At 43.8% G+C, this 22,415-nt stretch overlaps 1 protein-coding gene across 1 annotated transcript in view; it reads right to left on the bottom strand.

The window, feature by feature from the left end:
* HDAC8 (histone deacetylase 8) overlaps positions 1–22,415 on the bottom strand; it is a 92,738-nt gene that overhangs the window by 23,101 nt on the left and 47,222 nt on the right. The window contains exons 6-8 of the mRNA XM_040405597.1: positions 18,052–18,129; positions 16,389–16,497; positions 8,600–8,772 (exon numbers count right to left, since the gene is read on the bottom strand). Of these exons, the coding sequence (XP_040261531.1) occupies positions 8,600–8,772; positions 16,389–16,497; positions 18,052–18,129 (360 nt within the window). The remainder of the gene's footprint in view (positions 1–8,599; positions 8,773–16,388; positions 16,498–18,051; positions 18,130–22,415) is intronic.

Here is a 22,415-nt window from a genome sequence, read left to right as displayed (position 1 = left end):
TTTGGTCCCTAGCCTCCGCCGTTTTCTCTCTAAAATGAAACGGCTTTCTTTGTTTGGAAATAGATGGTATTGGAAACACCTTTTTCTTGTGAGAGGTTTTGACCCATATATCATCCAGTGCGGGACCAGATAGAAAATTACCCTGACAAGAAAGGACACCTAATTTGGATTTTGATGCAATGTCCCCTTTCCACCCCTTTGACCATAGGGATCTTCTGGCAGAATTCGAAATGCCGCTGCTCTGGCTGACAGTCTTAAATGCGTCAGCCGATGTGTCTGAAATAAAATCAACTGCCTTCAGCATAGTTGGGATTGCTTCCAGCAGTTGTTCTCTCAGGGTTTTACTAGCTATATGCGATTCTAACTCCCCCAACCAAACCTTAAGGCTGGGTTCAGACCTGAGCGTCTTTGATATGCGCGTTTAACGCGCGTTTTTGACGAGCGTTTTTTGCAATAGTAAACGCGCGTTTGACGCGCGTTTGTGTGATTGACTGCAATGTCCTATGGCCACAAACGCGCGTCAAAACGCCCCAAAGAAGCTCAAGTACTTGTTTGAGCGTAGGGCGTTTTACAGCGCGTTTTTCAGCGCTGTAAAACGCTCAAGTGAGAACCAGGGCCATAGGGAAGCATTGGTTTTCATGTGTTGAGCGTTTTACAGCGCGTTTGAACGCGCTGTAAAACGCTCAAGTGTGAACCCAGCCTCAAGGGGTTGTCCGAGTTATGGAAAAAAAAAAGATATAGCACTGTAAATCTATACATATAACAAAGCTAAGCAAGTTTTAGGCAAAAAAAAAATAAAAAAATCTATTTCCTCATTTCCCTGGTTCTCTTCTGGCCCTTTGTTTACTTGCAATAAAAACAATCTCTGCCCCTCCCCCTGCACTGCTAAGGGAGTGGATACAAGAGCTGCCCTGAGTGACATGTCTGCCTGCTGGGAGACTCAGCAGCATGTTGTATGTGTAGAACTACAAGTCCCAGCTGTATAATGACACTGCTAAGGGAGTGAATACAAGAGCTGCCCTGAGTGACATGTCTGCCTACTGGGAGACTCAGCAGCATGTTGTATGTGTAGGACTACAAGTCCCAGCTGTACAATGACACTGCTAAGGGAGTGAATACAAGTGCTGCCCTGAGTGACATGTCTGCCTACTGGGAGACTCAGCAGCATGTTGTATGTGTAGAACTACAAGTCCCAGCTGTATAATGACACTGCTAAGGGAGTGGATACAAGAGCTGCCCTGAGTGACATGTCTGCCTACTGGGAGACTCAGCAGCATGTTGTATGTGTAGAACTACAAGTCCTAGCTGTACAATGACACTGCTAAGGGAGTGAATACAAGAGCTGCCCTGAGTGACATATCTGCCTGCTGGGAGACTCTGCAGCATGTTGTATGTGTAGAACTACAAGTCCCAGCTGTATAATAACACTGCTAAGGGAGTGAATACAAGAGCTGCCCTGAGTGACATGTCTGCCTACTGGGAGACTCAGCAGCATGTTGTATGTGTAGGACTACAAGTCCTAGCTGTACAATGACACTGCTAAGGGAGTGAATACAAGTGCTGCCCTGAGTGACATGTCTGCCTGCTGGGAGACTCAGCAGCATGTTGTATGTGTAGGACTACAAGTCCCAGCTGTACAATGACACTGCTAAGGGAGTGAATACAAGTGCTGCCCTGAGTGACATGTCTGCCTACTGGGAGACTCAGCAGCATGTTGTATGTGTAGAACTACAAGTCCTAGCTGTACAATGACACTGCTAAGGGAGTGAATACAAGAGCTGCCCTGAGTGACATATCTGCCTGCTGGGAGACTCTGCAGCATGTTGTATGTGTAGAACTACAAGTCCCAGCTGTATAATAACACTGCTAAGGGAGTGAATACAAGTGCTTCCCTGAGTGACATGTCTGCCTGCTGGGAGACTCTGCAGCATGTTGTATGTGTAGAACTACAAGTCCCAGCTGTATAATGACACTGCTAAGGGAGTGGATACAAGAGCTGCCCTGAGTGACATGTCTGCCTGCTGGGAGACTCTGCAGCATGTTGTATGTGTAGGACTACAAGTCCCAGCTGTATAATGACACTGCTAAGGGAGTGGATACAAGAGCTGCCCTGAGTGACATGTCTGCCTACTGGGAGACTCAGCAGCATGTTGTATGTGTAGGACTACAAGTCCTAGCTGTACAATGACACTGCTAAGGGAGTGAATACAAGTGCTGCCCTGAGTGACATGTCTGCCTGCTGGGAGACTCAGCAGCATGTTGTATGTGTAGGACTACAAGTCCCAGCTGTACAATGACACTGCTAAGGGAGTGAATACAAGTGCTGCCCTGAGTGACATGTCTGCCTACTGGGAGACTCAGCAGCATGTTGTATGTGTAGAACTACAAGTCCTAGCTGTACAATGACACTGCTAAGGGAGTGAATACAAGAGCTGCCCTGAGTGACATATCTGCCTGCTGGGAGACTCTGCAGCATGTTGTATGTGTAGAACTACAAGTCCCAGCTGTATAATAACACTGCTAAGGGAGTGAATACAAGTGCTTCCCTGAGTGACATGTCTGCCTGCTGGGAGACTCTGCAGCATGTTGTATGTGTAGAACTACAAGTCCCAGCTGTATAATGACACTGCTAAGGGAGTGGATACAAGAGCTGCCCTGAGTGACATGTCTGCCTGCTGGGAGACTCTGCAGCATGTTGTATGTGTAGAACTGCAAGTCCCAGCTGTATAATGACACTGCTAAGGGAGTGAATACAAGAGCTGCCCTGAGTGACATGTCTGCCTGCTGGGAGACTCTGCAGCATGTTGTATGTGTAGAACTACAAGTCCCAGCTGTATAATGACACTGCTAAGGGAGTGAATACAAGAGCTGCCCTGAGTGACATGTCTGCCTGCTGGGAGACTCAGCAGCATGTTGTATGTGTAGAACTACAAGTCCTAGCTGTACAATGACACTGCTAAGGGAGTGAATACAAGAGCTGCCCTGAGTGACATATCTGCCTGCTGGGAGACTCTGCAGCATGTTGTATGTGTAGAACTACAAGTCCTAGCTGTACAATGACACTGCTAATACACACAGGATCTTCCCCCTACCTGCAATGCTCTGCAGAACTTCTCTTTCAGCTCCTCTGCCCAGCATTTGTTTCCTCACTGCCTGCAGCTACACAGTAAACACTTCAGCCTTGAGTCTGTGCAGCTGAAGGGGTTAAGAATCCTGGGAGAGAGCAATAAGCAGCAGATGGCAGTGCAGGGGGCGTGGCCAGCACAGTGATCTGCTGTACAGATCTCTCAGGCTTGTGCACAAACATTATTAGAGGAGGGAGAGAAGCTGACATCACAGGTCATGTGACCCTCAGTGAAATATGAGAAACCAGCCACTGGAGATAAAGTAAATTAATTGGAAAGCTACATTTGCCTAGTTAGAAACATAGAAAGAATAAAAAAATAACTCGGACAACCCCTTTAAGTGACCTAGCCACGAATTCAATATTAGGTTTAAAGGAAAAAGTGGATGCCTCCCAATTTTTTCTAAGATAGGTGTTAGCTCTTTTATCCATTGGGTCAAGAGAACCCAAATCCTCAAACGGGAGGGCCGATTTTTTTATGGACTTTGGCCACAGGGGCATCCACCCGCGGTACATCTTGACATGCCGCTATTTCCTTCCTTTTACATGATTTAGGGAAAAAACTTTTTATCAGGCTTGTTCCCCTTTTTTTTTCTCAATTCCTTAACACAGTCCTGTATGGGAAACACTCGCTTTCATTGGTCTCAGACTTTTAAACATTAAATCCTCTTTTGACCTGGATTCTTTTTCGTCTTCCATTTCCATAGTAAACCTTTCTGCTCTTAATAAAACGGTTTGTATCCTCTACTTTAAATAATGGCCTCCCGGCAAGGTCCTCAGAGGAAGAATCTGAATTTACTATTAAGCTTTCTTCCACCCAATTGGACTCAGTAGAGTATGATACTACAACCTGAATTTTTCTCTGCCTAGAAGAGCTAGGAAGTGATTTATTAAGCTGTTCTACCGAAGAATGGACTTCCATTTTGACCAGGTTTTGAATGTTCTGGAAGAGAGATGGAGATTCTTCCGCTACCACTCATCCAAACATGCTTGACAACAGGCTTTGGGTTAAGATGGGCTTAACTTCTTTTTGCAAATCCCACGCTCTCTGCCTTTTGTCTTGTGGGTGACCTTCTTTGGGGGCTCCTTAACCAGCATTAACACATAGCCCACAGTGAATAACATAAGAAACAATAATCTCCTAACCAGGAGATAGTGGGGTACAACCCCTCTTACCCCACAGGAGTACCATGCCAGATTCGGAGTGCTGCTCCTGCCTTCGGTGCGCTGTGGTCCACTCCCCTCTTCCTGCAACATCATCAGTGGAATTACAGTGGGACTCTGGAAGGGCAGTGGTCACCACCGTACAGCAACCTGCCACACTGCTGCTGCTCCCTTCCATGATGGCTGGCCGGCGTCTCCTTTCGAAGGGCGTGCACCACCCATGTTTCTGGCTCCTCCCCTTCACTGCACCAGCGTGGAAAGCACGCGTCACATCCTACGAGCCAGCTCTCCGCGCGTCGGAAACAGGGTCTGCTAGTATGCGCCGCTCCGACGTGCAGGGACAGGACAGATTCCCCTACCCCCTGGAACATAGCCCAGCCGCAGGAAGACGGGACACGAGAAAGCCAACAGGAATCCCCCCATGGCACCGAAAGGAGACAACCCGGGCTTCACAGTGGCTCCTAGTGGAGTTTTACGCCGTCAGGTACCCTCCACTAGGTATATAATTCAACCCTAGAGGTCCCGTAGCCTGCAGAAAATTCGATCCGGGAAAGATCCATACACCTGTCCTATGGACAGGAAACAGGAAGAAACTGAGGAGTGTAGAGAGGAGGATCCTTTTAAAGATCTGGGAAGTTCCTGTTTCCTGTCTGGAAGGGGGAGGATCTCTCACAGGTGCTGTCACGAGGCGTAATGGAAAAGTGATTTATGATGCAAATTGAAAACATAAAAAAAAATACAGAATAACATGTATTAAACATATGGCACCTGCTGCTTATGGAGCATGTAGGCAGCAGTGCCAGACAGAGTCCAGGAGCGCATTTTTAAATCTTGCGCTGATCAATTGGCGGGAGTTTTTCTAGTATATTAAATCTTTCACTTCAGTTGGAAATACGGTAGTCCCTGAATGTTTAACCATCCCTGTGCCCACAAAGCAGGTTATTGGGTGCTTGAATGATTATAGACCAGTGGCCTATGAAATGCTTTGAGACTTGTCCTGTCCCATACGAAGGCCAGTATTCCAGGTGAATTGGTTAGTTACCAGATTGCCTATAAGAGCGCAATAGATCAACAGAAGATGCAATTTCAATAGCATTCCATTCTGTCCTGTCTCATGTGGAAAAACCAAATATGCATGCAAGGATGTTATTGATTTTAGTTCTGCTTTCTATGCTATATTAACCAAGAAGTTCATTGAGAAGCCTGGGAAACTCTGCTAGTCTATGTTTTGGGATTTGGAATTTCCTCACAAATAGACCAAAGAAAGGAAAGAGGGGAGGGTGTGAGTCGGCTACTTTAATACTAAATGCAGGTGCTCCACAAGCATGTGTCCTCAGTCCGGCTCTCTTTACATTGTTCATTTACGACCGTGTATCTACTTACTCATCTAACACCATAGTGAAATTTGCCGACAACACTACAGTTATAGGATAGATATCAGGGAATGATGAGAGTTGTTACAGGGAGGAAGTCCAGAATCTACAGTAGTTAGGTAGTGTTGAGAGAGTTGATTTAAGGAGGAAGGCTCCTTCTCCTCTCTATATAAATGGAGAGGAAGTACAAAGAGTGACTGACTTGAGGTTTTTGAGGCTTTATATCTAACAAAGACCTGACATTGAGTGTTAATACATCATATCTGGTAGGGAAGGCCCAACAAAGGCTGTTTCTGAGAAAATCATGTTTTAATGTGTGATAGAGAATATCCTATCTAATTGTATTACGGTTTCGTACGGTACTATGGAAAATAGAAGAGATATACACTCACCTAAAGAATTATTAGGAACACCTGTTCTATTTCTCATTAATGCAATTATCTAGTCAACCAATCACATGGCAGTTGCTTCTATGCATTTAGGGGGGTGGTCCTGGTCAAGACAATCTCCTGAACTCCAAACTGAATGTCAGAATGGGAAAGAAAGGTGATTTAAGCAATTTTGAGCGTGGCATGGTTGTTGGTGCCAGACTGGCCGGTCTGAGTATTTCACAATCTGCTCAGTTACTGGGATTTTCACGCACAACCATTTCTAGGGTTTACAAAGAATGGTGTGAAAAAGGAAAAACATCCAGTATGCGGCAGTCCTGTGGGCAAAAATGCCTTGTGGATGCTAGAGGTCAGAGGAGAATGGGCCGACTGATTCAAGCTGATAGAAGAGCAACGTTGACTGAAATAACCACTCGTTACAACCGAGGTATGCAGCAAAGCATTTGTGAAGCCACAACACGCACAACCTTGAGGCGGATGGGCTACAACAGCAGAAGACCCCACCGGGTACCACTCATCTCCACTACAAATAAGAAAAAGAGGCTACAATTTGCACGAGCTCACCAAAATTGGACTGTTGAAGACTGGAAAAATGTTGCCTGGTGTGATGAGTCTCGATTTCTGTTGAGACATTCAAATGGTAGAGTCCGAATTTGGCGTAAACAGAATGAGAACATGTATCCATCCTCTGATGGCTACTTCCAGCAGGATAATGCACCATGTCACAAAGCTCAAATCATTTCAAATTGGTTTCTTGAACATGACAATGAGTTCACTGTACTAAAATGGCCCCCACAGTCACCAGATCTCAACCCAATAGAGCATCTTTGGGATGTGGTGGAACGGGAGCTTCGTGCCCTGGATGTGCATCCCTCAAATCTCCATCAACTGCAAGATGCTATCCTATCAATATGGGCCAACATTTCTAAAGAATGCTATCAGCACCTTGTTGAATCAATGCCATGTAGAATTAAGGCAGTTCTGAAGGCAAAAGGGGGTCCAACACCGTATTAGTATGGTGTTCCTAATAATTCTTTAGGTGAGTGTAGGTAGGATAGTCAAGACTGCACAGAAGATTGTGGGTGGTCGAGCTCCCAAGTTTGGATATGGTGTATGCTGATCACCTTCACAAAAGGGGCAGGCAATATAAGTCGAGATCCAACTCGCTCCCGGGGCATGATCTCTTTGACCAGCAAAAGATACAGGACCCTTAAAGGTAGTTTTACACGAGGCGATGATCAGTGCGATTGAGCGACAAACTAGTTGTTTCTTGGTGTAGTGAACGGTTCAATAATAACCTTTTAAACGAACTGATTATTTCGATCACATATCGCACTGTTTGTAAAGCAGACTGTTGCATTGTGTTGTGGACAAACTAATGGTCTATAATCATGCGTGCAGTGAAAATGGAAATTCCTGTTTACATGTATGAAATCAAATGTCAAACAATGAGTTTTGTGCCCACACAAACTATCGAACCAACGAGAAATCGAACGATTGTCGCTCTATCGTTCATTGGTTTTACACTGCTCGATAATAGTGCAGTTTTGCGCGATTTAACGATAATTTACACAACAATCGTCTCAACAGTTTGTTCCCTAGGGCTTTTGTTTCAGCTATTACGGCTAGCCCGCTGACACTTTAATGGGATTAGTGATAAAGAATATCTGGTTATTGCTGTTTACGTGTACAATTTTTAGGCTTGGTATTGGATTGTAGGATCATGTGTTAAATGGTGGGGGGTTTGGGGGTAATTATTTAGTATATTATGGTAGGTATGTATTTTGTTTTCATTATGCATGCTCTATTACGTATGTGATCCTGTATATTGCTGCTAGAAACTTGTGAACCACAAAACAAATTTCCTTGTGATTACGATGTGAATTTCAAGAAGACTGTAAAGTCTTCTCTCTCTGCTATAAACAATTGCCAGATATTTCATGTCCCAGACCTCCAACAATGTGAACTGCTGATGTGTAGTAAAATAATAGCCTATTACAGACAGATCTATTTTATTACAAATGGCTAAGGCTACTTTCACACTTGCAGAAGCAGGGTCCAGCAGTGAATGGGGCCAGAGCAGACTTCTGGTGGCACGGTGGGCTAGCGTTAGCACGGATCCGGCAGGCTGTTCCCCCAACAGCACAGCTTGCCGGACCATGCTGCCGCAAGTGTGAAAATAGCCTAAGGCTTGTTTCCGACTTATAGTTAACGGGGCAGGACAGCATTCTGATAGCATCCGGCAATTCTAGATCCGGAAGGCTAATGATCGAGAAACGCAAATGTGAAACAAGCCTTAAGCCTCATGCACACGTCCATGTAATACCGGCCTGGATTTCTTCTGAGTGCAGGAGCGCACGGCGTCATTGCAACCAATGACGCCGTGCGTTCCTGCACTCAGAAGAAATCCAGGCCGGTATCACACGGACCGTGTTCCATGGACGTGTGCATGAGGCTTGACACCCAAAAGGGGAATAGGAGGAAATGTGAATGCCATGCTGGTAATAAAGGTTTACAACAATAGCAACATAAGAATATACAGACTTTACCTCCTCCTAGGATCAGAATTGGCAGCTGCCACTGTAAGATGTACTTTAAGCATTTCCCAATGCCCTCAGGTGTCATGTTAAATGAGCACATAGGGTCTCCTGCAATCGTATCCGCCCCCAACTGCAGGACAACTGCTTCTGGGTTAAATGTTGTAAATACTTCCTTCAGCACACTGGAAGACAAAGGATATTTCATACAAGAAACCTGACTAACTGATTGCTTATTAAGGTTGTACAGTGTATATCCTTATGATAGCTCATTGATGTACTGATGGGGGTCCGACTCCCAGCACCCCTGCTGATCAGAGCCTGTGATGTTTACCTGCACGCTGCCTACTTTGTAGTGGTGGCCCTCTGTAACTCCAGCTTCTTCTGCCATTCTAGCTACAATCGATATTTCAAGCAGCTGACCAGAGTGGCTGCCGGAAGTCTGACCCAAACAGATCTGATATCGATGACCTATCCTGAGGACAGGTCATCAGTATCATGACACTGCACAACCCCTTTAAAGAGACAGCAGTTATTAGTGATAAACAAGTTCTATGATAGTAAGTCAATGCTCTCATCAGTAAAATGAACTGGACTTGATAAAATACAATGATTCATTAAAGGGGTTTTCCAGACCCAAACCCAATTTTAATTAGGCCCCAGGCAGTACTGCACATAAAGTAAAAAATACACTCAGCTACTCCCTAAACTCCAGCAGTGAGGCTCTAATCCCCGACATATAAACTTCCAGAAAGTGTCACGTGCACCGCCGCAGCCGAGTCATGTGGCGCTTGCAGAAATGTCACCTATGAGGCCAGAGAATGGCTGCACCACTGCACATGTTTACACACTAGAGACTAGAAGTGGGGACCAAGGCCTCGGCACTGAAATGCAGCAGCAGGAAACAGATGAGTGGAGTTTTCATGCATAACACTGTCCGGGGCCTAATTAAAATTGGGGTTGGGGGTGAAAAACCCCTTAAGGCCTGTATGTGTAATGTGCCCCCTTTAACTGCAGCAGCATATTATACCTGGCAATCTGTTGTGAGAATAGGCAGCAGAATTAGGGTCCATTCACACGTCCGTAAGTGTTTTGCAAATTGTGGATCCGCAAAAACAGTAGTAGCGTAGAAAAGCAAAACCAAACCCATGATGCACTTCTCCTTTCCGTGCCACCATCTCTAACAACGTCCATCTAGTTTATAGCTTTTTTTTTTTTACGCAGTTCATCTGAGGGGTTAGGTCATGTGATATTTTAACAGACCTGGTTATTACGGACACGGTGATACCTAATATGTTTTTTTTTTTTTTTACACTTTTAACACAATAAAAGCATTTTTGAAACAAAAAAAAAAATCATGTTTTATTGTCTCCATATTCTGAGAGCCATAGTTTTTTCCCCCCGATTGTTTTATGTACGGGGCTCATTTTTTGCGGGATGAGGTGACGGTTTGATTGGTACTATTTTGGGGGGCATATACCTTTTTGAACGCTTGGTGGTGTACTTTTTGTGATGTAATGTGACAAAAAAAAATGGTTGTTTTAGCACAGTTTATTTTTATTTTTTTCTACAGCGTTCAGGTAAGGGGGTGGATCATTTGATATTTTTATAGAGCCAGTCGTTACAGACACGCCAATATGTACGTTTTTCTTTTTCTTACAATTTTATGTGTTATTTTGGGAAATTTTGGGTGTTTTTACTTGAAACTTTATTTTTTATTATGAAAACCCCCTTTTTTTTTTGTCCCACTCTTGGACTTCAACTTCTGATCCCCAAGGTCTGATCCCCTCTGCAATGCATTACAATACATCCTGCAGGCAATACATTGCATGTCAGCTTTTATGCCGTCAGTCTGCCTGTGAGACCCTGCCTAAGGGGCTGGATCTCACAGGCTTCCGTAGAAGGCAAGCCCCAATGCCTATGGAAGGTATCGGGCTGACTTCTCTGCCATCGGGTCCCTGTCACTGCAGCGTCGGGACCCGATTGAGATGTGGAGGGCACCAATACCCTTCCCAAACCCTCTGCATGCTGCAGTCAGCTTTGACTGCGGCATACAAGGGGTTAATATGCCGACATCTGTGTTTTCACAGATGCGTGCCGCTGATCATGTACGGCGCTGCTCCTCCTCGGGTTATAGGATGTTGATCCAAACCGAAAACAACTTTAAGGATTAGCAGGAAAAAAATATTGTGCACAGTATACCACTTCAGTGTATAATATAGAACAATGCAATAGTTTAGTGACAGTGTCTAGTCAGCCAATATTTAAAGTGTACCTTATTAAAACCTAAAGTACAAGTGTTAAAAAGGATATTTGTAAAATACTTTTTAAAAATTTTTTCCTAGCGAAATAGGCATCTGAACTTCGAGTGACTATTGCTCTTTAGGCCTCTTTCACACGAGCGTGACGGATTAGGTCCGGATGCGTTCAGGGTGCATTCAGTGAAACCTGAACCATTTTGCAAGCAAGTTCAGTCAGTTTTGTCTGCGATTGCGTTCAGTTTTTTCCACCTGAGTGCAATGCGTTTTGATGTGTTTTTCACGTGCGTGATAAAAAAGCTGAAGATTTACATCTCCTAGCAACCATCAGTGAAAAACGCATTGCATCCGCAATTGCTTGTGGATGCAATGCGTTTTTTCACTGAAGCCCCATTCACTTCTATAGGGCCAGGGCTGCGTGAAAAATGCAGAATATAGAACATGCTGCGTTTTTGACGCAACACAGAACTGATGCGTGAAAAAAAAAAACGCTCATGTACACAGACCCATTGAAATGAATGGGTCAGGAGTCAGTGCGGGTGCTATGCGTTCACATCACGCACTGCACCTGCGCAAAAACTCGCTCGTGTGAAAGAGGCCTTAGAGTCCGCACTCCCATACACCACTGTATACTGAGAATGGATATCCCTGCAGCCACACGACTGCTCCTGCCTGTACAAACGCTTGTTTCCTAAAGCCTGGCATGGATGGGCTATGCCAGGCTTTAGCAGTGCGGACACAGGCAGAGGAGTGAAGTCGTATGTGAGCTCCTGCCCAGTACATGCTCCGCTCCCCTCTACTAATAGCCTGTATACCACATCAGTTAAGGCTGTAAGCAAAGGGAAGCGGAGCAAGCGCAATGCAGGTTCCTCTGTGTGTGCCTGCTCTGCTGAAGCCTGACATACACCATATATGCCAGGATTTAGGAGAGCACCGCTGGCACAGGCAGGATCAGCGAAGCTCTGGCCTGTACAGAGCTCAGTGCAGCTGCAAGGGAATCCGTACTCCAATACATACAGGTGTACAACAATACATATTCTAAGGCCCCTTTCACATGAGCGAGTTTTCCGCGCAGGTGCAATGCGTGATGTGAACGCATAGCACCCTCACTGAATCCTGACCCATTCATTTCAATGGGTCTGTGTACATGAGCGTTTTTTTTTCACGCATCAGTTCTGTGTTGCGTGAAAAACGCAGCATGTTCTATATTCCGCCTTTTTCACGCAGCCCTGGCCCCATAGAAGTGAATGGGGCTTCAGTGAAAAACGCAAGCAAGTGCGGATGCAAAGCGTTTTTCATTGAAGGTTGCTAAGAGATGTTGTTTGTAAACCTTCCGTTTTTTATGATGCGCATGAAAAACGCATCAAAACACATGGAACCCGCGTGGAAAAAAAACTTAATGCAATCGCAGACAAAACTTGCTTGGTTTGGTTTGAGTTTCACTGAATGCACCCTGAACGCACCTGGAGCCAATCCATCACGCTCGTGTGAAAGCGGCCTAAAGTGCAATAGGAAACGTGAGGTGCTTATTTTGCTACCAGAGGTAAAAAAAAAAAAAGGACAGATTTTTCGGACTATAAGGCCCCTTTCACACGAGCGAGTTTTCTGTGCGGGTGCAATGCGTGACGTGAACGCATAGCACCCGCACTGAATCCTGACCCATTCATTTCAATGGGTCTGTGTACATGAGTGTTGTTTTTCACGCATCACTTCTGCGTTGCGTGAAAATCGCAGCATGTTCTATATTCTGTGTTTTTCACGCATCCCTGGTCCCATAAAAGTGAATGGGGCTGCGTGAAAAACGCATTGCATCCGCAAGCAAGTGCGGGTGCGATGCGTTTTTCACTGATGGTTGCTAAGAGATGTTGTTTGTAAACCTTCCGTTTTTTATCACGCTCGTGAAAAACGCATCAAAACGCGTTGCACCTGCGTGGAAAAAACTGAACAACTAAACGCAACCGCAGACAAAACTGACTAAACTTGCTTGCAAAATAGTCAGAGTTTCACTGAATGCATTCTGAACGCATCCGGCCCCAATCCGCAACGCCAGGGTGAAAACCAGCCTAAGATGCAATTTTTAGCAAGAAAAAAAATCGGCTTTTTATAATCCGCAGTATGGGTGATCCAGCAGTGCCAGACCCCCTGACTGCTTTCTTAAATGATCTGGCAGAGCGCACATACAGTGCTCTGCTGGATCAATGAGAGAGGTGTGTGTCTGACAGAAAGTGCCAGAAAATGTGTTTTTTTTATTAAAGATGTACCCTATGTCTATGTGTTGTCTTGCGTGTGTTGCAGAGCTGTGTCTGCGTGTGTGAGTGCATGAAGCAGAGCTGTGTTTGTTGGGTGCACGTGGCTGAGCTGTGTTTGTTGGGTGCACGTGGCTGAGCTGTGTTTGTTGGGTGCACGTGGCTGAGCTGTGTTTGTTGGGTGCACGTGGCTGAGCTGTGTTTGTTGGGTGCACGTGGCTGAGCTGTGTTTGTTGGGTGCACGTGGCTGAGCTGTGTTTGTTGGGTGCACGTGGCTGAGCTGTGTTTGTTGGGTGCACGTGGCTGAGCTGTGTTTGTTGGGTGCACGTGGCTGAGCTGTGTTTGTTGGGTGCACGTGGCTGAGCTGTGTTTGTTGGGTGCACGTGGCTGAGCTGTGTTTGTTGGGTGCACGTGGCTGAGCTGTGTTTGTTGGGTGCACGTGGCTGAGCTGTGTTTGTTGAGTGCACGTGGCTGAGCTGTGTTTGTTGGGTGCACGTGGCTGAGCTGTGTTTGTTGGGTGCACGTGGCTGAGCTGTGTTTGTTGGGTGCACGTGGCTGAGCTGTGTTTGTTGGGTGCACGTGGCTGAGCTGTGTTTGTTGGGTGCACGTGGCTGAGCTGTGTTTGTTGGGTGCACGTGGCTGAGCTGTGTTTGTTGGGTGCACGTGGCTGAGCTGTGTTTGTTGGGTGCACGTGGCTGAGCTGTTTGTTGGGTGCATGTAGAATTGCTGTGTCTCCTTCAGCATTTGGCAGACCTGAGTGTGCATGTAGTAGAGATTTTTTTTTTTACATTTTCTGTTGTCAAAACATGTGCGTCTTATACAGTAGTTAAAGTATATTACAAATATCCAACTCCAGCAATTAGTATAACCCTTGAAATTAATAAACTTTAATTAAATATCAGTTAAAATAAATGGATTATTAGACACACGGAACAAAAATCACTGAGAATAAACTCAGATAGTTCCACAGCAGGCAGCTATAAAGATATCCTGAAGGGTGGGGAGAACTGTCCCTATAGTCTCGCCCTAGTCTAGTGCTCAGCCCAGGGATGACCCCTGATGGTGGGGACTCCCTGTCCTCGAACCTGGACTAATAAGATCCTACAACAGCCCTAACACAGTGGTAGGGGTTGAATGGGTGCCTGTAAGTGGAGGATAAGAAGTGAAGAAAGAAATACTATACATATACTCTCCCCTATTAAAATAGGGTAAGTTGATGGACTATGTATACAGCCCTAGTACTGTGTTTATGACAGTCAACAAGGTACACAGTGCATCAAGGTATATGTAGTAAATTACACCCTATAAGTAGACGTGAAAAAAATACTCCAACACGTTTCCCCCACTATGTGGGATCATCAGGGGGTTAGTAAACTCAATTGATATCATAGATATCGGATACCAATATTGATGTAGTGATATCCGCAATTTGGGTGCGGACCACCAATAATGATATATTAGTGTCCCTTATACATCAATATCGATGATGAGGGGGCCATTTGATAATGGTAGTAGGAGATCAATCTCATTTGGACACAATGCAGACCATAGCATAAAGAAGTTGATCTCCCATGCGGTTACAATTCCATAGAGGCATCTGTGGAGGAGAAAGAAATATGGTATAGAACACAGCAAGCTCCAAAGCTTCACCTCCACCAGTGACCACCATTATTAGGAACAGAACTCACAGTCTCTACAAACATCAGAGAAGTCCAATGAATAGTTAGATGGCATCAACACACTTAGATGTCCTAAGTCATAAAAAATATAAACTCAGTATCACCAGATATAGTCAGAATAATGAAGACTCCTGGGGGATGTGTGTCCCTACTTACGATCAGTCGTCCATCTCTAAGGTAGAGCATCCCAGCTCCTCCTGAGGCCCGCTACCGTATGAGCCCCATGTCCCCCTTTTTAAATGCACTCCTAATAGTCAGAGTTCCCGCCCACAAACAATACACTACAACGCGTCCGCGTCGCCTACCAATTGCCGTCACTTCCGGTCTATGAAATGGGTCATTTCCGGCCGATGGAACACAGACTCATCCTAGGTGTCTTCATTATTCTGACTATATCTGGTGATACTGAGTTTATATTTTTTATGACTTAGGACATCTAAGTGTGTTGATGCCATCTAACTATTCATTGGACTTCTCTGATGTTTGTAGAGACTGTGAGTTCTGTTCCTAATAATGGTGGTCACTGGTGGAGGTGAAGCTTTGGAGCTTGCTGTGTTCTATACCATATTTCTTTCTCCTCCACAGATGCCTCTATGGAATTGTAACCGCATGGGAGATCAACTTCTTTATGCTATGGTCTGCATTGTGTCCAAATGAGATTGATCTCCTACTACCATTATCAAATGGCCCCCTCATCATCGATATTGATGTATAAGGGACACTAATATATCATTATTGGTGGTCCGCACCCAAATTGCGGATATCACTACATCAATATTGGTATCCGATATCTATGATATCAATTGAGTTTACTAACCCCCTGATGATCCCACATAGTGGGGGAAACGCGTTGGGGTATTTTTTTCATGTCTACTTATAGGGTGTAATTTACTACATATACCTTGATGCACTGTGTACCTTGTTGACTGTCATAAACACAGTACTAGGGCTGTATACATAGTCCATCAACTTACCCTATTTTAATAGGGGAGAGTATATGTATAGTATTTCTTTCTTCACTTCTTATCCTCCACTTACAGGCACCCATTCAACCCCTACCACTGTGTTAGGGCTGTTGTAGGATCTTATTAGTCCAGGTTCGAGGACAGGGAGTCCCCACCATCAGGGGTCATCCCTGGGCTGAGCACTAGACTAGGGCGAGACTATAGGGACAGTTCTCCCCACCCTTCAGGATATCTTTATAGCTGCCTGCTGTGGAACTATCTGAGTTTATTCTCAGTGATTTTTGTTCCGTGTGTCTAATAATCCATTTATTTTAACTGATATTTAATTAAAGTTTATTAATTTCAAGGGTTATACTAATTGCTGGAGTTGGATTTATGTCTATTAACCCTGATCTAGACTGTATATCTACTTGCTGGACTAGGGTATATTACAAATATGTTTTATCACATGTACTTTAGGATTTAATAAAGTGAAAGTAAAAGTTTATATACACTTGAATTACTAGTTTGTAACGTATGGTCAATACATAAGTACAGTAGAGGAGGAGCAAATCCTGCATACTGTGTGCCCCCTCCTGTGTGTAATATAGAAAATGTTCTGTGTTATGCAAAACTTAATCACAAAGCAATCCCAGTCAAGTGAGATTTCTTACCCTTCACAGATCTGGTAATATTTGTCATCTGTGATTCCATCCTCTAAGGGAACATTTACACTGTAGTAGCGTCCCTTCCCTAGGCCAATGTCATTTACATCACCTGTCCCTAGAAAACAATAAACTGAGTTATAGATTTTTCAGAGAGAAATAATGCACTGGTTGGCACACTTTACAACCCTACCCCTGGGCAGCTTTCAGTTTAACAACAAAACCGGTCTATATATTCTTCCATTTCTTATCGTGACACTGGGGTGGACCTGTCTGCACACAGGTAAACATAACTGGCTGTGGACGATACTCTAACCTAAGTTATGACCAAATCACGGTTGTACTGTGACTTGGCAATAAATGAGCTAAGCAGATTGTTCAAAGTCTGACAGTTATCACTGAATGGCAATCTGAAGCTGCTATGTACAGTAAAACAGAGAGGCTGCTGAGGACAAATTAAAGGGGTTGTCCGGGTTCAGAGAAAAACCTGGACATACCCAGAATTTTCCCCCGGCAGCCCCCCTGACAAGAGCATCGGAGCAGTTCATGCAATTCAGCAGGGCGTTTTGTGGAGCTCCGGTGACTAATCAGGATCTTCTTCGGGCTGCCAGGCTGAGATTTCCGCCCAGCAGTGAGCCCAGTGACGGAAGCCGACACCTGGCAGTGTGTTATAGTAAATAAAAGAGCCCTTGCCCTGTGCGATCTTGCGCAGGGCAAGGGAGAGCATCGGAGCATGAACTGCTCCGATGCGCATGTTGGGGGGGGGGGGCCTGCCTGGGTGAAATTATGGGTATGTCCGGGTTCAGCTCTGAACACGGACATCCCCTTTAAGCAAATATTTAAACTACTTTTCACTCTAAAGTTTACGTTCATCAAGTGCTCTAGCTCCCGTTCCTCCTTGTTTTTTTTTTATTTACCTTAATTGCAGTTTTCTCTTATCTGCCATGCTTGAATCCTACTTCCTGGTTTGTCACGTGACTGCTGTCCCTTCATGCCTTAGGGCAGTGAGATGTGTCCTGACATCAGCAGATCATGTGACACTAACCATGCCCTTTGTTCATACCAATGAGGGTTCCTATGTCCTACATTATAAGGCTCCAATACAGGTTGTAACCAACAACTCAAAATCAAAACTGATTTTCCACAGGGTGTAAGGGTCGGCTAATACAGTTTGAAAAAGGCAGTTTTTATAAACTGTGATATTTGGGAAAAGTGATATAACAGTGATATCTATTGAGCAGGATAAAAAAAAAAAAAAAAAGGGGTCATGTCACCTGGTTTACCAGCGATATGCCATCAAAGTCAGATAGGTGTGGGTCTCAGAGGTGGGACCTACACCTATCTCCAAAACGGGCCCCAGAAAGTTAAGGAGAGTGCACCGCGCAGAGTGCACTCCATTACTTTCTATGGGAGTTCTGAAAAAGCAGAGCGCCTGCAGTTGGCTATTTCTATTGGAATCTATTGGAAATAGCCAGTGCTTGCAATGTAGCAATGAGTAGCAATGAGTCACAGAATACAAGTAAATACATATAAAATTCATAAAAGTATAAATACAAAAGTGTACGTGCAAGCACATGCGCAGTGGAAAATTGCATTAACAGTAAGGAAGATAGGAAGACAATAAATAAACTATAGAAAAGAAAAATTGGGATTTCATTTTTAAACTACATACCTGGAAAAAAGCCAGGAGAAAATTTGTGCAAAGAAACAGTCATAACCTTAGACGTAAAACTAAATGCATCTTCTACTCCTGAAACAAAACAAAATATCATCAGCTCTTTAACATCAATACTAATAATACACCCTCTGTTACGAGAAATGATAGTATGATTTGACAACACACCTCAACTGGTGGGGAGAGCAGAGGGGCATTAAAGGGAATCTGTCAGACCCCAAACTGAAGTAAGAGGTGTATATTGGAAGTGACGCCGAGTCCGGTTATGTCCTTTTTATCTTCAAAATCACTTGCATTCTGACGCTGTGCGCCCACAAACCAGCAGTAAAATACATTGAGAGGACTACTCTCCATTATGTGAGTACAATAGTCCTCTCACAGTGCATTTTAATTCTGGTTTGTTGGAGCACAGTGTCAGAATGCAAATGAGTTATGAAGATAAAAATTACATATCTAGACTCGGCAAAACTTACACTATACACTGCTTACTATAATTAGGAAGGGGGGTGTTTCAGAACTGAAAAATTCCCTCTAAAGGAGGGCATTATATTATTCTATTTTTGATTGCTGATTTCCCCTGTAACTTGGCTAGTGCAGTCTCCATGGGCTCACTGCAGCACTGGAAAAAAAACTAGCTGATATTCACCTCACTGCTCCCCTCTCAGCACCGCAGGAATATGGGCAAGATGTCAGCTGGAAGTAGAGCACAGCAGGAATATGGGCACTGTTGAAGTAGCAGCAGTGGGCGATCAGTGTGTATAAGCTCTTTTTCTTATTTTTTTTACTATTTCCAGACCATGGGACTGGAAATAGTTAATAGTTTTTATGGGGCTGGAATACCACTTTAAGACCCAGCAACTCCTGCAGTTACAGGCGACCACCATGGCAGGAGTATCATGACTACTTGCCATGTATGCAGTGATTAGAAAGTTAGGGAGGTGAATAAACAAGTCTCTGCCTTCTCTATGGGAAGTCCGGTGGGCACTGACAACTGGCTCCCTGCTCAACCCACAAGCAATTAAGTCAAAATGAGGAATGGATGAAAAATCTAAAGAAAAGTAGCAATAATTGCAATTTTATATTTTGGGGGTTAAGGATCTACCCCTACTGAGGAGAATGTCTGAGCATCTCTTGCTCTGGAGGACCTGTCCTGACCTGCAGTACACAAACTAGGCTGGATGCGTGTCCTCCAGAACTGTATTTTGTCATCTCTGTCATGCGAATATAATGGGATATAGCAACAGCCAAACACAATCACTCAGTCATGTCTCCTACACAAACAAGAGGACATTATAAGAAAAAGGCTTGTGGTGGAAAACCCCTGTAAGTGCCCAAGAAATATGCCATATGTCATGACTTGCTGATGCTAAAATATATGATATGTATACAACATGGTTTATATTTGGTTATGTACCGGTATATCATAGGATATGGGTATAATAAATGTATGATCATTATTTAACCAGTTCCCGACCACCCATAGACTATAAACATCCTGGACGTTTTAGAACATCCGTTCAGAGATCGCAGCTGCGCGCTAATCATGTATCTGCTGAGCGGTGGGCCACTGTCAGTGACAGCAGAACTCCTTAGGCCCCTTTCACACGAGTGAGTTTTCCGCGCGGGTGCAATGCGTGACGTGAACGCATAGCACCCGCACTGAATCCTGACCCATTCATTTCAATGGGTCTGTGTACATGAGCGTTGTTTTTCATGCATCAGTTCTGCGTTGCGTGAAAATCGCAGCATGTTCTATATTCTGCGTTTTTCACGCAGCCCTGGCCCCGTAGAAGTGAATGGGGCTGCGTGAAAAACGCATTGCATCCGCAAGCAAGCAAGCGTTTTTCACTGATGGTTGCTAAGAGATGTTGTTTGTAAACATTCTGTTTTTTATCACGCGCGTGAAAAACGCATCAAAACGCATTGCACCCGTGCGGAAAAAACTGAACAACTAAACGCAACCGCAGACAAAACTGACTGAACTTGCTTGCAAAATAGTGCGAGTTTCACTGAACGCACCCTGAACGCATCCGGACCTAATCCATCACGCTCGTGTGAAACTAGCCTTATAGACAAGGCAGGGATGGTTCCTCAGTGTTCCTGCCTTCCAGATCGCTGTATACACAGCACTGAACAAGCGCTAAGCAACTTCTTGTGGCACAGAAGTCTGCGGGATCTTCATTAGACCTCATTCAGCTCTACAGTATACAGGGGCAGTATTCCCCTGTAACTGGGGCTACTGTGACCAGCTCATGCTTCAGAAGAAATAATCAGTTAAAAAAATAAAATAAAATGTAGTGTTAAATGTCCCCCAAAAGGTCTCGTATGATCTTATGGGGCGGCACAAAGTGTATAAAAAAATAAATAAAAATAAATAAATAGTTTTTTATAAAAAATAAAAACAATAAAAGTTTCAAGTGTAAAAAAGCCCTGTTCCCCTCAGCAAGCCATTTAGTATTGTAAAAAATAGATTAAAAAAAAAAAAAAACATTTGGTATTTGTTGCATCCATAAAAATCAGCTCTATAAAAATTTTACATAATCTACACAGTAAGATGAACGCTGTAAAAAAATATAAAAGGTGCCAAAAAAGCAATTTTTTTGGTCACCTTGCCTCACAAAAAGCGTAATAGCAAGCAATCAAAAACTACTATGTACCCCAAAATGAAGACAATGAAAAAGTCACCCCATCCTACACAAAAAGAGCCCTCACAAAGATCATTTCCAGAAAAAAAATATATAATACATCTCAGAAAATGGAGATACAAAAACATAATATTTTTTCCAAGAATACTTTTATTGTGCAATACTAAAAAAAATATTAAAATATAAATATTTGTTAATGCCGCGTCATTAATGACCTGCTCTAAAATATCACATGGTATACACCATGAAAAAATAAAAAAAAATTTCCTCGTCTCCCAAAAAACATAGCGATCATTTACACCAAAATGGTACCAATAAAATCTACAGTCTGTCCTGCAAAAGGCAAGTCCTCAGAGACCTATTTCGGCAGAAAAATAAAAATGTTACGGAATACATGGCGATGCAAAGTATAACAATTTTTTTTATAAAAAGTTCTTTTTTTTTATATAAAAGTAGTTTAACATTAAAAAAAATATATATACTTTTGGTGTTGTCAATCTTATCAATCTGCAGAATTAAGTTATTACATAATATATATCACATGGTGAACCCCATAATAAATACTGAATCGCAATTTTTGCCCACCTTACTTCCCAAAAAATTGGATAAAAAAAAAACTATAAAAAAGCCAAATGTACCCCAAAATGTCCCACAATTTTTTTTATATATTTTGGTTTTACACAATAAAAGCATTTTTTTGAAAAAACAAAATCATGTTTTTTGTGTCTCCATTTACTAAAAATTTGCCGTTTGAGGTGACAGATTGGTACTATTTTGGAATACATATGACTTTTTTGATCACTTAGTATTACACTTCTTGTGATGTAAGGTGACTAAAAATGGCTTTTTTGGCACAGTTTTTAATTTTTATTTTTCTACTGTGTTCATCCGACGGGGTGGATCATGTGCTATTTTTTTTATAGCCAGTTGTTACAGACGTGGCGATACATAATGTCTGGTTTTTTTCCTATTTTTTTTTGGGAAAGGGGAATTTTTTTTTACTTTGTTTAATTTTTGTCCCACTATGGGACTTCAACATTTCAGGGTCTCATCCCTGTTTCAATGCAGTACAATATATCTGTGCTGGGCCCGTAGCTGCGGGCTTGGGGCTGCCAAGGCAACCATCGGGTGCCCGTCATCGCAGGGCAAGAACCTGATGGATAAGGAGAGGGAGCGCAAACCTCCCGTATGGTCAGCTCTGACCACAGCACATTAGGGGTTAAACCACCAGTATCGATGTTGTCACCGATGCTGGTGGATGCAGCAGGGGTCTGAATGTCAGTAACAGCTGGGCCCATGCTGCTAATGAAGACAGAGTGTGTGGGACAGGTGAAGGACCGCAGGACAAGAATGCTCATCCTGGAGTGCCAAGTACCGGCAATTTAGGATGAGCATTCTCATCCAAAGTCTTTAAGGGGTTTTCCGGCAATTTTGTTTTTTTTTACTGATGACCTATTCCCTGGATAGGTCATGTGTATCTGATCAGTTGGGGTCCGACACCCGGCACTAGCACCGCACCCTTCTCTCATCTTACTAGGCACAGTGCCCTACATTGAACAGTGGCTGTGCTTGGTACAGCAGCTCAGCTCCATTCACTTGGAGCTGAGCTGCGTCTAGGCCATGTGACCAATGAACGGGACGTCAGATAGCCCAGAGAAAGCTGGAGAAGGCCACAGCACTACAGAGAGCGCCGCTGCCTTTTCAAACAGCTAATCA

This window comes from Bufo bufo, chromosome 8 (assembly GCF_905171765.1).
Source record: "Bufo bufo chromosome 8, aBufBuf1.1, whole genome shotgun sequence".
NCBI lineage: Eukaryota > Metazoa > Chordata > Amphibia > Anura > Bufonidae > Bufo > Bufo bufo.
The sequence above is the reverse complement of the archived record's forward strand: the minus strand, read 5'-3'. Positions and strand labels throughout refer to the sequence as shown.